General features: G+C 41.0%; 1 protein-coding gene across 7 annotated transcripts in view; it reads right to left on the minus strand.

The window, feature by feature from the left end:
* CEP120 (centrosomal protein 120) overlaps nt 1–16,367 on the minus strand; it is an 82,627-nt gene extending 66,260 nt beyond the window's left edge. For 2 of the 7 annotated variants that reach the window (XR_005225716.2, XM_037901622.2), the window contains exons 1-3: nt 5,774–6,199; nt 2,211–2,367; nt 44–158 (exon numbers count right to left, since the gene is read on the minus strand). Coding sequence is in view for 6 of the 7 variants with exons in the window: in XM_037901622.2 (XP_037757550.1) it covers nt 44–158; nt 2,211–2,367; nt 5,774–5,822 (321 nt within the window). In the remaining variant the exon portion in view is untranslated. Of the gene's footprint in view, nt 1–43; nt 159–2,210; nt 2,368–5,773; nt 6,267–15,832; nt 15,893–16,222 lie in introns of those variants that run through there. The other 5 variants (XM_037901623.2, XM_037901621.2, XM_043547564.1 and 2 more) reach the window with 4 other exon arrangements.
* Between the last annotated feature and the right edge of the window lie 1,069 nt (nt 16,368–17,436).

The raw sequence follows: 17,436 nt of genomic DNA on the forward strand, positions 1-17,436 counted from the left end.
CAAACTGTCAGTTATTAACATCTCCTCATAACAAATAACATACCTGTTTCTTTTCTTGAGCAGCTCTTAAATCAAGTACAATATAGCCTATATTCTCCTTAGTTGAAGATACAGGATCCAAAGCAAAACACTGGAGTTTGATAGGTGTACGCTGTAGCCTGGAAGAATACCACAATGAAATCCAATTTGTACCAACAATCCCTGTAATCAGACTTAACTGATGAAAAATGTCACAGCACGGAAAGATGACAGTATAAAAATAAATCTGAAAATATAGCAACTTTTTAACTGGTTTACATCAGTACAAACTGAATATACTATTAAACTTCTACAATCTAACACTGTTATAAATGATAAGGAGGTAAATAAACCCATTTTTAAAAAATTAGTTCACTAGACCCTCCTAAAGTCCAAGCAATCATGGAAAAGATATAGTGGTATTACATGAAACTGTTCCTCACCAGAAAGAGAGGCAGGTTCAGATTCTACTCTCAGACATGTAACATTCATCACCATGTTTTTTTAAATCTTATGCTAACAGTTGGACGTATAGTATTAAACTGATACACAAAATAAGCAGCACCACTTATTTCAATCGGAATTTCACTTCAGTGTTAATTCAGTGATTAAAAAGGTATAAATAAAAACAGACTGTTGCGTTCACTACTTGATTACATCCTTTGAACTATTTTCAAGTATGTCTTCAGAATGTAAATTTAGCTACATCATTAAAAACAATGGCCTCAAAACATTTGAAATTATTCCCCCCATATACAACCATCAAAATAAAGATGGCTATGGCTGCACAGATAATGCCCCCTAGTGGTTTGTGCATCAATATATTTGGGCAGGGATGGTCATGCACTTGTCAGTAGCAAGTGTGAAAAAATTTCTCTGATGATGGTGGTACCACTATTGAAAATGCAAAGTAACTAAGTGTGGTGAGTCTGTTACATTGAGCATTAATATTAAGGCATAAAGTTGACGCCAGATACGATATTATATATGCTAAATTAGGCTAAGTGATAGTTGCTGCAGAAACCATAACTCAGAACTGTAATAGGGGTTTTTTTGCATTTAATATGGTGTAGGATTAAGTTTTCTAGTAATACATTCCACTGTATACAGGATAATTTGGAGTCCACTGTAGGTATTGTAGCATAATGCTCTTCTACTGTAAGATTTTTTTAAAAAATAAAACTCATACATGAGTTTTAGACTCCTTCAGTGTCACTCACACTACCATTTATCATTTGTGCTGTAGCAGCAATGCCATGGTGGAAAACTTTCAATATATACTGTAATTGTATATAGCAATTGTATATATTGCACTACCCAGGGTGGATAAAAATCAATTATTTTTAAAAAATAAAGTAAAATGAACCAGATTTTTTGATAGATTCTTTTCCCTTAAAAAGCAGTTTAACTAAAGATATCTTTGTGTTATAATGTATCTCATCATAGAATAGGGATTATAAATTCTAATTCTATGGTATGAGACAATATATTCACGTAATGTTTAAGAAAAGTTTTGTAAATGAGTTTCAAGAGTTCATGGATTAGGGACCCAATCTTATGGGGTTTCAGGGGCTTCTGTGTAGATTATTTAGGCTAATCTTTCTATCTACCCACCCAATGGGACTCAGTGCTCAGTCTAGAAGATACCATCAGAGTTGCTTAGTTTTGCAGACCTCAAACTGTGGATATGTGTCTCCAGAGATAACATGCTTGTTAATAGCAAAAATGTTTTTAAATAAATAAATATATATATAGAGGTGAGAAATAACAGACCTCAACCCTATTGTCCCTGTGTACACAATTTTGCACACAGAGTCAATCCCTTACCTCTCTCTAAAAGTGCAAAGTTTCAAAAAGTTCAATGAACAGAAGATTTTTGGGGGTGGAATAGATCTGGACAAGGAGAAGAAGTCTGCAGATAAATGTGAGAAGGGAGGGACAGGTAGTAGAAACAAAAGTGAAACTGTTGGAGCAGCATATTCCTGAAGTCTTGAGGTCTTTCTGAGTGTAGCCTTCATTGATTTGAGATTTACCATACCGTTCTCTCACTAGAAGGGAAAATCTATGATGGCAGCAGGCCATAAAAGAGACCCAGTACTACTGTCATCTAAAATTTTTAGAAGCCAAACACACAGCTTTCACTGGGTGTAAAGATATAAATAATGACAACATTGACAATTTTATAATGTAACCTGTGCTGGTGAAGGGCTTTCCTATCAAGCTCCCAAGCCAATTCGGTGGCAAACTCTGGCTGGTCTGAATGATCCACAGGATCCGTAGCTAGCTGTTCACCATCAAACTTCGCTTCTACCACAAGCATATGCTTTGCACGTTTGGGAAAATGGCGTCCTGGAAAAAATACAAAGGCACAACTATCAGGCAGCTCTGCTAAAAACACAGAAGAACTTGTGTTTTTGTCAAAAAACAGGAACTGTACAAATAAATTTCCTTATCATTCTTCTTGAAGTTGTTCTAAAATGTATTAATATACTTTCCACATCTTAATTTTAAAAAAGTATCATTCCTTTCTGTTATTTCAAAGAAGTGGAGAGTGGACTTCAACTCAGAAAAGGTAGGAAAGTGTCCTGAGTAAATATACATGATAAATAATTTTCTATTAGGTCCCAATCTTGCAAACATGAATGTCAGTAACTTTACTAGTGAGTAGTTTTATTGAATATAATGGAACTACTCACATGAGTAACTTTACTCTCCCATGTGTATGGGATCAGGCACTTAGTATGATATTTTGATTTTTTTCCTTTAGTTCTGGAAGTTCATTGGGTTGTTTAAATGGGTATAATATGCAATGTTTCCTAACTTTATCTCAAGAGCCAGGGTTAAATTTTTATATTATTTGTTGTACACCAGTGTCCTAGTACTGTCATAAGCAAGAATAATTCACTGCCTGCCATAAAGAGCTTGCAATCAAAGCTGGACAGACAGTCAGATACACAGCAGGTATATTGCTGGTGCAGATTTTTAAGTGGTTCATTACAAGCTGTCATTAAGCTTTTCACTAACCTGGTGTGAGGTTATTATTTTTTTAAAACAATGAGGGGTAGAGGAAATGAAGATGGAGTCCTGTGACAGTTTGTTAATTTTGTGATTTAGGTGCTCATAACAGCACGGTATTAAAAACACTCAGCCAGATAGACACTGTGCAATCCCCCCACCCCCCAAAAAATTTTCACAATACTTTATTTAGGGATTTGACTAGCATCTATCTGAATTTGGTATGCCAATTTTCAGCCCAGAAGCATTACCTCTAAAAAATGTTTGAGTTGTATTTTTGGAATGTAAAAATCTAGAAGAACCTCCAAAAGTATGTATAAGCTGAATTTTGAAAGCTATTGGTCCATAAAGAGTAATCAGTCTAACCAAATTTTAATATATACCTGGAGAAGGAACATTATTAATATCTCAAATATTTATACACATCCTAAAATTCTGAACACTTCATAAAAGACAGCCTACATTTTCAAATGTGACAAGTTATTTTGAAAGTACTACTTGGGACTCTTAAACAGGTGGATGCTCAGCATTTTATGAAAAGTAGGCTTCCTGAAGGTGTCTTAAATTGGGTACCACCAATCATCCTTTTTTGAAAATTTAGACCAGCATGCCTCTCTTGCCTCCTTTAATTAGTTACTACATAGCATGACTCCTGAGACAAGAGAGATAAGAAAGCAGTCTGAATCAACATTCTTCTGGCCTAATAGATTTCTCATTTTAAAGAAACAATACAGAGTTTTTCTCCTTATGACTGTGAATGTAAAACAACATGTATTTTGTCTTTACTGTAGTTATGTCTCAAAATTTGAGATCAATTCTTTCAAATTATAATCTGTAGTGCTGGGTACTCTAGAAATAACATTCAGAACAATTTCTGGAAAAATCTTCCCAAAGTCATTCATTGAGAATCTAATGCTGAAAACACAGAAAGACACATAGAAGTGCCTGGAAATACAGAAATAATCAGATATTTTCAGATACAGCACAGAAACATTCATTTAGGACAATCTATAACTGAAGCATGAAAAATCCCAAGATATTTATTTAACCATCCTTTCCCCACCTACCAAAATTTCTGAAAGTTAACAGAAAACTGTAAATTACTATTACAAAGCTTATGTCCAAACTCAGACGATTTTCAGAAGAAAGCTCTCTCCCAAGTAAAGTCATTTTGTGTAGATAAATGAGGTGTGGATCCAACTGTAAGGAACATGAGTGCAACAGGGTGGTGTACTAGGCCCCAAACCTGTAATAAGGTCTGCACGGAATTTATTACAACACCTAAACTTTGCAGCTTCTTTCACATGGTTAAGATAAAATACAACCCCTTCAATAAGAGGGGTATAACTGCTGATAGCTTTTGTCTTTATATTTTTAAGAAATTGTGTTTCTATAGGCTTTGGTCAGTCCAGATATCAAACCTTATTTGATTATGATTGTGTTAAAAAAATTAAGATATAGATCATTAGGCTACGGCAAATAAAGGGGCATACAAACTTTTTAAAAAGCTGACTAGAGTTGAGTGCCACGAGTATATCAAGCGTTTCAGGAATTATATCTGTCTGAGTCACATCTGTAAAATATACAAAAAACTTTGCAGTCACCCTGTTTGGGTTTCTCTCCCCGCTCCTTCTTTTGTTTTAAAAAGTCCCCTTCTCCATTCCTTGTTTATTTATATGTGCAAGCATTGTGCAAACAGAACCGTTAAACTGATCATACACAAACTGCTATCAAATATTATAACAACATTGAAAATGAGTTCCTCCTCACCCAATTTCTGTTAAAGTAATCATACAAACGGGTAGCTACAACATTGAAAATGTTATTTCCCTTTTACTGTTTCAATTCTAACTTATACGTAGCCAAAAACTCACTTTCCCTCAAGTAAACCAGAATCAGGGATTAATCTAACACCCTAGAATTGATTTTTACACCGTCTATTCTCGTGGTATTACATGAATGAATGTTTTCTTTCAATATTTTCTGCCATTTAAGATTGGAGAAAGAGAGAGCACCACCATAAAACAAATGAGACACGCAAAAGTTGAATACTTCTACTCTCCAATACCTTAGAAGGAGTACTGTTATTTGCATATACCCTGAATTAGATACAACATCCAGGACAAGCAAGCAGAAAAAAAAAGGGGAAGGGGGAGAAGTTCTTAAAAGACTGCACAGTTGTTACCCCAGCCCCTGCTTCACCTTCCCCGTGGAAGGTAGTGGCTCGGGGACTCCTTAAGATATATAGGCCCTACATCTTGCCAATAATGTCAGTCAGCTGCTCACTGAACGCTCACTTAAATCAGAGCTGAATTTGGTCCACAGAGCTTTCAACAAAACTAATCAAAGTTTGCTCATTCATTCAGATTTTAAGATGGAGACTGTGCCTTTAAGGAGTAATGTAACTTCAGTTCTCAAACTCTTCTTGTATATTCCTTACGAAGTACTCTCCTGCTGGCAATAACGAGAAAAAAAATCAGACAAAAAATACATCAGTTGTAAGGCAAGCCCACAGACGTTACTTAAAGGTAATTCTGTCCTACATCCTGGCATGTTATTTACAGGGATTACTAAATCCATCATCATGGTATTTTAGCAAAATTTACATAGTCCACAAAAAAAAAAAAAACCCAGAAAGGGGAAATGAAAAAGTGCAAAGATGTTAATGCCAGGAGACCATCGTGCACGGAGCAAGAGCCAGCTCTGCGCTCAGAGGACAGTGGCGGGCTCAATACTTTACCTTCCAGGATGGAGACAACGATCAGAAGCTGGTCGGATCTGGAGACCATGTCTGCTTTGGGGCTGTATGGGAAACTGGGGATCCGGGCTAAGGCTGGCAGCCTGGGGGGTCCCTGGCCCTGCTGGGGGAACGGAACCTGAGGCGGGGCGAGCGGTGTCCCGGTCCGGGTTGACAGGGGTTTACGGGGAGTGGAGTCTCGGGCCCTGGCGGGGGGGAGGGGTCCCCATATGCAGCGTCTCAACCTCTGCGGGGACAGAGCAGAAAGCCGCCACCGCTGGAGAGCAGGATCTGCCGCGCCCAGCTCCGCTCGCGGTGCCGCCACCCGCCGCCCTTTGCCGCCACGGACGCTCTTTAAACCAAACCGCTGCCTACGCCGCTCCACTTCCGCCTAGCAACCAAGCGGCACCGGGCAGCCTGGCGGACAAAGAAACAGAGAGACTAGGGTGGAAGAGGAGAGAGCGCCGCTTCCGGTCTGGGATCACTGCCAGCCAACCTGCAGCGCAGCGTTCGCAGCGGCATTTGGGGTGGGAGGAAGTGGAGTGTGTGGAGCAGCGCCACCTGTGGCTGAGGCGGGAGAACGACACCCCAGCGCTCTAGATGGGGGCGTGCAAAAGCAAGAGAAATAAGGGGTCGTGCTGTTATGTTCTCCATCCTCCCAGCGGTGCCACAGGGCTGGGGTGCGAGGGAAATGTCCAGAGAGGGGGTTTGCAGGTAGTGTTATCGGCAGCCTCATTTGCATACAAATCTAACCCAGCTACCACAATCCTGGGCCTGTTACGTTGCACTGAAGGTGGTGTAAACTGAAGCAGGGAAAGGGATTGCTACGTTAGAATGTGCGATCTACAATTGCAATTAAAGTTGACATAACTACTGCACTCAGGAGTGCTGAGTGCCATAGCTAAATTGACCTAACTCCCACTGTAGCAAGAAGGTCAACAGAAAACTGTTTCTATCAGCCTAGCCGCTGCTGCTCCAGGAGAAGGAATTCCTACAGCAATGGGAAAACCCCTTCTGTCTCTACAGGGTACACTCAGCTTATGCTGCCATAGTTATGGCAACATAGGTATAGTCCCAGTAGTGTAGACATAACCTCAGAGTGGCCACGCATGGTGCTATACCAGTATAATGAGAGTGGTACCTTTATATCCTGTAGCAGTGGTTCCCAAACTGGGGTTCGCAGAACATTACAGGGGATTCGCCAGAAAAATTTCACTAATGGAGGCCAGAGGACCCTGGGCATTGGAGGCAGCAGGTGGGAACTGGTTGCAGGGCAGACAGCCTGAGGCCCAGGGAGGGTGGGCCTGGGCAGCTGGGGCTGGCAGCCCGAGCCCTGCCCTGTCAGCGGGGGAGCCAGCCGCCCAAACCCCAGTGATCCACGTGGGGCTGGCAGCTCGAGCCCCAGGGAGAGCGGGGCCAGGCAGTTGGGACTGGCAGCCCAAGCCCTGGCAGTCAGCAGGACCTGCAGCCCAAGCTCAGTGGAGCTCAGTTGACCGGAGAAGTCAACGGGGTCCAGCAGCAGGAGTCCCATGGAGTGTGGAGGAAATTTAAACTTAAATTCCCTGGAAATATTCATTTTTAGGAGGAGGTTCACAAGATTTCACAATTTAGTGAAAGGGGTTCGCGGGCTGTTAAAGTTTGGGAACCACTGCTCTATAGTTATGCTGGTAAATGTCCACATGTAGACAAGCTCTTACTGTGATGGAACAAAACGTGGTTTTAGAGTCTCCAGACTGTTGAAGACTTCCTTAAGAAAAGTAACTTAAATTTCAAAGTAATTACATTTCTATTTGTAAAATTCCATGTATATCCTTTTATTTATATTTGTTAATAAAATATTATGGATGTAATAACTGTGAAAAATATAAACAGAACAGGTGAAAAACTTTTGTTCTTTATCTAGTAACTTATTCCTAGTATTTACTTACTTGGCATTGAAGTGCTATGAGCAACTATTTAAAAAACATGCAAATAATGCTAGTGCTACACAAGCTGTGAGCCACAATATAGTGTAAAAATTGTTTTTGCCAGGAACAAAACTGAAATATCTTGAGTCTCAAAATTAAATAGCCTCAGTTCACTATTTTTCACCCTTTTGCTCCAAATAGCATAGATGATACTCCTGAGACCCAATCTGTATACCAAAATGCAGAAATATGTCCAAAGACCATAGAAGTTCTTCGAATAACTTAAATAGCAAGTGGATCCAGCCTTTAATTTGCTGCAAGTTTTTATGTGCTTGACATTTTTGTTAATTTGTTCATTTTTAATCCTGATTTTAAGTAACTATACAGTTGGATCAAAAATGCAGAAAATGAAAATTGACTGCAAAATAGTTGTGTATGCAGATCTCTGACATACACTCCATACCATCTGAACACAGCAGGTCAAGAAAAAATAGCCAAAAGCTTTTTTTTAAAAATGTACGTATAGACAAGTCACCATTAAAAAAGTGTTGTCCAGCCAACAGTTGCCACACAGTGGTATCTGAAATATCACAGTTTTCCCTTTAAACGTAGAATAGAAGATATCTGTGAAAACAGTTGACAAACATTGACTATGTAAAAGCAACTGCAGTAGGTATTATATTGTGCCCCACTGAAGTCAGAGCTGAAACAAAGTTGTGGGTTCAGTGAATTTTTTCACTACGATAATGAAGAGCAGCTATCTGCACACATATAGTTGGTCCAATAAAATACTTTACCTCACCCACCTTGTCTCTCTAATATCCTGGGACCAACAAAGCTACAACAAACACTGAATACACATATAGTTGTATCATGCATGCGGCATGGCTGTGGTTGATAAGAAAAAAAAGCATGACGGACCTCTAACATAAATGCAGAATAAATAATGGAGAGCAAGACATAAGTGATAATCCTAAAGAAGATTATTTTTACAGCATCCAAAGTATGCTAGATTTAATAGATTTTAAGACCAGAAGGGACCCTTAGATCATCTAGTCTGACTTTCATTATAGCACTGAACCTAATAACAGGTTTGACTAAAGCATATGTTTCAGAAAGACATCCAGTCTTAATTTGAAGAAATCAAGACATGGAGAACACACAATTTCCCTTGGTAGCTTGTTCCAGTGCTTCCAGTCACCATCACTGTTAAAAAATGGTGCCTAATTTCAATTTGTCTGGCTTTATCTTCCAGCCATTGCTTCTTGTTATACCTTTCTCTCCTGAATAAGCCACATTCCACATCACACTAAGTCACCTTCACATCCACCACTTTAGTCATTCTCAGTTTTCTGTCATTGGAAGCCACTGGAAACCAGGCTATGGGCACATGCTTTGCCTGCAGCTTTGATAGAGCCTGGAGGCAGCCAATTGAAAAGTTGATGGCTACAGAGGGAACATGGCCACAGTGCCTAGGAGATGTGCTTATTCAGCATATCTTCACAGCATTCTCCTCTGGACCTTAGCTATAGTTGAAAGCTGATTCCCCTTAGAGCAATTGCTGGGGAAGAATGCCTTCTCAAGGGCAATTACCCCAAAACAGTTGGGTCCAGCCATCTGTAAGGCTATACAGAATTAAAAATAAGGATTGCAATAGCATTTATTCTAGAAATCAAAGTGAGTAGGTTGTTTGTCCCAAAAATGTAATTAGATTTAGTCCCATTGTGACCCAAGGACTTCTTGTGTCAACTGGCAGAGGGTACAGGGACCCCATGTATCTGGTACTGTATTTACATGCAGGTTACAGCAGACAGGAGGCACTGGCTGGCCACTGTGTATTTTGTGTCTTACAATGGAAGTCTATTTGCATACTTAGTCAATTGCTAATGAAGATATTGTGGAGACTTCACAAGAAGAAATTCACAGGAAGAGATGAGGCGCGGGGGAGGAACCCTGCTTAAAAGTGAAGAATAGACTACTAGTCTAGTACATGTAGAGGGGCAGAGACACACCCTGGCATCTTTCATCTGGGGAGACAAGCAGCCAATGGGCTTGGGCACATGAAAGGAGGGTCTCAGCAATGTTGGTGGGAAAATGCTGTAAGAAGAACTTTGGGTAAGCAAATATTTCTATTTTGGTTTCCAGTATTTCTGTTGGTTTCCAATATTTCTACTTGCTATCACTAGTATGTTTAAGCTTTGTTCAATAAACATATTCTTGTTTTTGCTATAAACAAATGTAAGTGCTGTGCTTTAAGTGGAGCAGTGATCAAGGGTGTAACAGTAAAAGCTGGGGTGTACTGCTCTTTTGGGAGCACAGGGTATGAGAATTCTGTGAATGTCCAGTGGATCAGTGGCTGGGCACTCCACGGGGATGCCTGGAGCACTCAGGGGTGGACTGTATCTATTGTAACCCGCAAAGGGATGGCAGAGCCTTCATATGCTGAGAGGAGAATACTTATGTTGCCTGTGGCTGGTGGAGTTAGGAATCTGATCTCTGGCATATGCAGACAAAGCAGGGAGGTGGTAGCAAGATGCTTCACAACTCTGGGAAGCATCACACAGATTTAGGTTTCAGAGTGGTAGCCGTGTTAGTCTGTATCAGCAAAAAACAACAAGGAGTCCTTGTGGCACCTTAGAGACTAACAATAAGTGTGTTAGTCTCTAAGGTGCCACAAGGACGCCTCATTGTTTTTACACACATTTAGGTTTTCCTCTTCCTCAACAGTGTTCAACTTCTGTATTTCATCATGTTTCCCCCTTCAACTTCTAACCTTGTTCCTGCCAATCATATTCTTCCATGGTCTTCTCTCTCTAATATTCACAACCTCTCGCTTTCTCTCATTCTTACATTGACCTCTTTTTACTTTCTTCCATCGTGACAGAGTGTATAAACCCCCACCAGTGACAAAGGGGTTAAAGAGCTACTGTGGACAAGGCTGATTCCCTCCTGCCTTCCCTCCCCCTCCCATCATGTCAAGGATGGAATAAGGGTTTAAAAGCAGGAAGTTCCAGACATCTGGACAGCTCTGGGGGGACAGTAGACTGTAGCTCTACAGCTCCCAGTCCCAGAGAAGCCCCCAGAGAGCTTCAGGGAAGCTGCCCTCCCCACCACAAGGCCACTCACTGATTCCCATGCCTACTGATCTACCGACAGTGGAACAGGCTTGACTGGCCCCATGGTGGTGAATCTGAGACTATGCCAAGAAGGACTTTGCCCTCCTCCGCCTTTAAATGAAGGCAGATTATTTAGCTTAATTTAGTATAGGGGAGTCCTGTTTGTGTGCATTGGAGTGCCCCCTTATGGGTTTAACCAGAGGCCAGACACCAGGAGTTTCCAGTCAGTAACCTGAGAATTGTGATATCCACCCCACTTCACCCACATTGATCTGGTCTGATTTTCTTCTTTGGCCAGTCTTTATAATGGTTTCCCCTCCACACCCCAAGCAAGTGTTTTGGTAAAGGAAATCATTTACTCTAGGAATGAAAATTCATACGGTTAAATTTCTGCACATTTTTCATCTTTGTGGCTGAAAGGTTACCAGGATGGAACAATCTAATGGCCTTAAGACTTTAACAGGAACAGGGGAGCTGAAAGGGGACTAAATTAACATAATGTAAAGCAAATGACAGTATGATTCATATTTTAAAATGTTTCAGTGCAGCATATTTGTTTTCGTTGACTGAGTGAAATAAATAAAGGTGTGTGAAAATGAAAACAAAACCTCAAATTCTAAATAAACTGAGATATAATTCAGACTGAACCAAATGTAGGTCATTACAATCACTAAGAATAGCCACAGTGTTTTCTTCAATAAGTAGTCAACCTCTACCCCATTACAATCATTGGTTTGTGTGTGTGACTACTGAAGTCACCACATAACCACCTAGGCATTGAAATCTTTCCACTTCATTGATTTAATTCTTGTTAATGCACATGCTCTACAAATTAAACACAAAATCCCTCATTTAGTAATGGGATTAGAATTACACGAGATTCAATATCCATCTATCATTTTATAGTGAAATTTGCATGTAGTAAATAGCCCATCCACTACCCCACGTCTTACTTCTACCTTAACTCATCAAGGAGTCAAAGGGAAAAAATGCTTTAAAATATATATTATAAATAGTAAACATTAATTATATTTAATTTTCTGTTGATTACTTAATGCACTTCATACATTCTATTGCTAGACTAATTATGGCATAAATATGGAAATTATGACTGACTGGTATTGTTAAAGACTAGTCCAAATTCACTCGTTTTTCCTTCCAATCCTAGAAATTGTTCAGCTACAGTAGCTCTCTCTAACCATTAACATTCCCCTGCAATTTCTGTTTTCACTGATCTCTCACATTCTAATTTTGCACCTGTGCCCTAATTTATCCCTCATTTTACAAGGTTCATTACTTAATTCACCATCTCTTCTTCCTTCACTTCAATAAACATTTTCAATTGCTTCTCCACTAGTGGTGTCGTTGCATCATGTTTTTCCCTTATGCACTCCTGTAACCTAACTTAACCCCTAAAGGAACACTGCAGTTCCTTCTATAATTACATTTTAGTTCATTCTGTTCCTCTGTTCTTTTCTATCTAGGTTCTTGTACCAGGCCTATCACTGTAGTATCTAAGCACCTTCCCATAGTGCACTAAGCAATGTGACTAACATCTGACACATATTTGTTCTCTCATTCTCTCCTCAGGAAGAGAAGTGTGTTCAGTGGAGTGGGGAGTTTGGGATTTTTATTTTTATTTTTTTAATAATAGAGGCGATGGTCCTTCTATCATCCCCAAGTTCATTCATCTCTGCTATAGTTAAGGTTGAGAAGCCTTTTCTGTTTGTAGCTTGACTCTTCAAAGTGCTGTAAAAATTGCACTGTTACTTGGATTATATTGAAATTGTGTGTGATTCAGTTGGACATGGGGTATGGTTGGTGGTCCAAATTTGGGGCCATTTGACCCAGGGGTTCCAAAGATACAGCCCCCCTCCAAAACACAACTTTTCTTAGAGTTGACACATTCTAGCAATGGTTTTTTGCTCACAGATAGAGACTAAACCGGGGCTCAGATCATTGCGCCAGGTCATCAGATGCTGCAGGGCTACCCCACCACAGTGTATGGCACCCAGCAGCACTTTGGGGGAAATTAAAGTAAAACACTATTTGAAAAAGAGTTTGCTTCTCCGGTTAGGTGTGCACCAAGCAACTCTGATCCCTGGTCTACATTACAAACTTACGTTGGTATAACTATGTCACTCAGAAGTGTGTTATACAGATGCAGTTATACCAGCCTAACTCCTGGTATAGACATTGCTATGTTGACGGCAATGATTCTCCTATCAACATCGCTACCACCTCCCGTTGGCGTAAGTATCCTCTTCACTAAGCGCTGCAGCAAGGCTTGTCTACACTTACATCTGCACTGCTGTAGTGCTGTAAGTGTGCACAAACCCTATGGCTCATATGCCTAATCATGCACCTAATGGATTACACTGCACATGTGCGTAGAGAAAGGGTAACTATTTGGAAAACTACCTCTAGATCACAAGACCTGGGTGGCTCTAAGAGTATGCAGATGGACGCTGGAAAAAAAGACATGGGTGAAAGTGGCAGTGGGACCGGGGGAGAATAGGGGCAGGGATGCTGGTCAGCCCCACATTCTCCCCTTCTGTGCGCGCGCCAGAGTCTAGCAGACCTCTCCCCATCTGTGGGGATCTGACCCCCATCCAGGCCCTGCTCATGTGAGCCAGGTTCTAGGGGGGCTTGTCTTTCTAGGGGTGTCTGAGCCCCTCTCCAAACTGGGATCTTGGGTGCTATGTCCCTCCAAGGGGGTCTGAGATCATCTGTGCACCCACTTCCCACATGTGAGTCAATATCAGGGGAAGCTGTGTCTTTTAGGATTGGGAGCTTAGGATGGTGCATGCTCAGAGCATACGCCAAGAACACACTGATGACACTAGAGTAAGGAGCTGAGAATTGGCATGCTTAATACATATCACAGCCTCTCCAGCAGTGGGTAGGGAGGATGGGAACACCCACTGACATGACTAGAGCATTAACGTATCTCAGAGCTGCTGTTTCAGGTTATATGCGTTGCCATGGGGTATTCTCTTCCATCTGAGAACATCTCATTAAGATGAATGGACCACCTCACACCTCTCTGAGCCTGCTATGCTACTGCTCGATGCATAGAGCCCCTCCTCCTTCTAATTTCATACAATATTATAGACAAGCAGGAACTCTAACTAACTGAGGTTGGAAAGTCCGTCCTGTTTAAAGGATGACTTCTACACATGCACTAAAATCCATTTGCTTGCACACATTGTCTTGAAATTTCCTATGCCTCACGGGAGCGTAGAATAGGCTTAGCAATAGAGTGTGGGGGTGATTTGAGCAATGGGTTCCTGAGATACAGCCCCAAGAAGAAAAACAGCATTTCATTAAGTTTACACATTCTTTAAAGTTGGAAACCAACCCTGAGCAGAAATCTGAGAATGAACTGTACACTTTAGGGAAAATCTGCCTTTGTCAAGGATTTTTGGTTAGTTGATTGTAGGTTGTGGGTTTTATTTTTTTGGTGTATTTATTTATTTGTGAGAAATGTAATCTGAGTACAGCAGAATATTCAGATGGCACTGAAACTATTTTTGAAAAGAAGATAAATTATACATACAAGTGCTTGCTGGGAGGCATGGTGTGATTGGGGGGTGCAAGAGTAGGTGGAATTATGGAGAGATGGGTTTGGGTTTGGACTCTGGGCACAGAGCAAGGGATGGGGGTTTTATGGCGAAAAGGATTAATAGGAATGGGTAGTAGGAAGGGAAGAGGGGTTGGAGGCTCAGGTAAGGGGGAAGGAGCAGGGATTAGAGAGAGTGGGAGGAAAGAGGATGGGAGGTGTTGGAAAATGTGAAGTGTAGCAAAGGAAGTTGGGGATTTTGGAGAGGGGGGTGTCAATTATTCTTCCCTGTAGTGTGCGCTTTGGGATATGCGGGAGCCCTACCCTTTTGCAGCAGTCTGATCCCCTCTCCCTGCCATTTGTTCTGGGGGCCCCTCCTCCTCTTGGGGTGTCTGTGCCCCCATCCCTCTATGAGAGCTTGGATTGGGGGTGGGGAGTGGACTGAAGGTAACACAAATATAAACATCGGAAAGCCAGAAAATAAATATTTAAGATACACATTGCCCCTGGTGGGGTGGGGGAAACTACCAGAGAGTGTGTGGGAGGGGCCCAGTTTTGAGGAGCAGCGGACTGGGTAGACCTGGGGCATGGCTAGGGAACCTGGCTGAAGCAGAAGCAGGAGTCCCAGCTGGGGATGGGCAGTGGGAGTGAGGGGCCCAGCTCAGACTACATAACCATAACCAAGGTAGTGTGTGCCCCTCCTGTAAACTGCTGCCTGTGATATGTATACACAGCAGCACAGGGCAAAAGACAGCAAGGAGCTGCCTCTTAATTATTAAAGCTGCAGTGCCAACAAATGGCTTTATGGGACAGGAAGAGAGGAGAACTGAAAGAATTGGCAGGAGGGCTGCATATTTGAGGGAATAGTGGGGAAAGGGGTAGAGGAGATAATACACACCAGTCTTACACATCATGGAATAGAACTGTCAAGGTTTGGGGACCTAGAGCATGGATGAGATTTCTCTCACCGGCCCTGTTTGCAATATGCAGCTACTAACACTTCAAAGCACGACCATTGTCCCCATTCCAATATAACAAAATGTACAAGGGGAGCGGGAGGGAGGAGCAACCATATGACCTACAGAAAGACCATTGGAGTGGGACTATTCCTAGCTCTGCCACTGGCCTGCTGGGTGACCTTGGGCAAGTCACCTCACTGCTCTGTGGCTGATGAAAAGCAGCATGTGAATGCTGTGTCTTTTCATTATTACCTAGCCACAGTAGCATATCAACTGCAAACCTAGGTATGAACTGTCTAAATGGCTACTAACTCCTACCAACAAACATTTCTCTGTTTAAAACAAACCCATAAAACACTAGTAAATCAAATGGCAAAAATCCCTGAATAAGCTCTTTATTAACGCAGAGTTAAGGTTGTCGGTGAAGACAGCGATAGCAAGTTCAGCGCAAACACACTTCTGATAGCCAGGAAATAGAGTTAAGGTAAAAGAGCCATATAATTTTAAAACCCATATACCTGTCCTCTTTGAGTGATGCCCCATAACACCCATACTCTCACACTGCCTTTTCACTGTAACGGACAGGTGCTTCCTGTATCTGTCCCACACTTAAACACTGAGCACAATCCTTCTACAGCTTACCACACTTATAAGATTTAACAACCACTTCATACCCTTATATAATACTTCACACTTGCACACAGGATACCACCTAAACCTACACTTTCCCTTAGCCATCATTAAATCCCCAACACAACCTCACTACTGAGAATATCTGTAGCAAGAAGAATCCATTGCCCTGCTACTGACAACCTACCTAAATCTGTATTGAAATGATGCAGATTAGAACCTCTTTATTTTGAAAACACTTCTTTCTTTTGATTAACTTCTTTCCATTGATCACATACCTGGGAGGACTCCTATCCAGATCTCCTCATATCACAAACACAACTTTTCAAAACTGCTTCAAAACACTTGTTTCTCCACCATTCAACACAGCTACACATAACACACTGAATGCACCTGGAGTGCATAAAGATAATTCCAAGTGGCTATTGCCAGCTCTAGGGGTTTGTGGGCATGTGCAGAGTTAAGGTTGCATGGGCATTTACCTTAGCTTTGTATTTTCTGTTTCAGAAATTTGAGTTTTGTTGAACTTGATGTTCTGGAAGGGCACAAGCAACCTTAACTTGGCAACAAAAATTGTTAATGCTATTTAATTCTATAGTCAACTTACCCTTTCCTTACAGACCACACTTACTAGTTTGCACAAATTAGGAACATTGCTTTTGTCATAGCAGATGAGATAATTGATCCACCAGCTGCAGCGTTGTGCCCCTGCAGTGGCCAATAGCTGATGTCTCAAAAAATGGTGAATTAGCTACGTGGATACCCTGTTGACAACTTTAATTTACAATTAGGAATGGCATGGAGGAGTTGAAACAGGATAGAAGATAATAATCTTCATGATCTTACTTAATAATAGGTAACTTTGTTATGATTTTAAACAGGGCTGAATTAGTCTGTCTCCACTCACATCTCGTTTTTTTGTAGTTAGCCTTATATCCCTTTCTGCTTTGAAAGCATACACAGTTTAATTCAGAATACAAGCCATTGATATTAGCATTTAAAAATCTACATTGAATGCTGATACTTTTAATTTTACATTGTGCCCCACTATTTTCAGCTCCAAGATTGACTTTATTTGTTTCAGAATGACCTAGTAAATCACCACTGCATAGCTATTAACTGACTATTGTCTGCTTAGCTCTTATTTAAACCTGCCTCAGGTGCCTTTAATTTGTACAGATCACTTTGCCTAGTAAGATTGGTCTCCCCTAAACTTAAATAGCCTTACACAGATCATTGTAAATTGCTCTGTCCTCTGGTGCTTATGAATAGAGCTGCTGATAAAAAAAATTGGAGGACAACTTTAGTTCCTTTGATCAGCCATGGGTTGTTTACAGTTATAAGAAGTAATCAGATGTTTTGTTCTATTTCTTCATAAAATATAGAGAACTTCAATAACATATTAAACTGTACTTTATATACAGTTTGTATGTGACAGGGTATAAATACTATTCTTGAGCAAAGAACTGAAAATAAGAGTCTGTCTTGACTG

The sequence above is a fragment of the Chelonia mydas genome, chromosome 5 (assembly GCF_015237465.2).
Source record: "Chelonia mydas isolate rCheMyd1 chromosome 5, rCheMyd1.pri.v2, whole genome shotgun sequence".
Classification (NCBI taxonomy): domain Eukaryota; kingdom Metazoa; phylum Chordata; order Testudines; family Cheloniidae; genus Chelonia; species Chelonia mydas.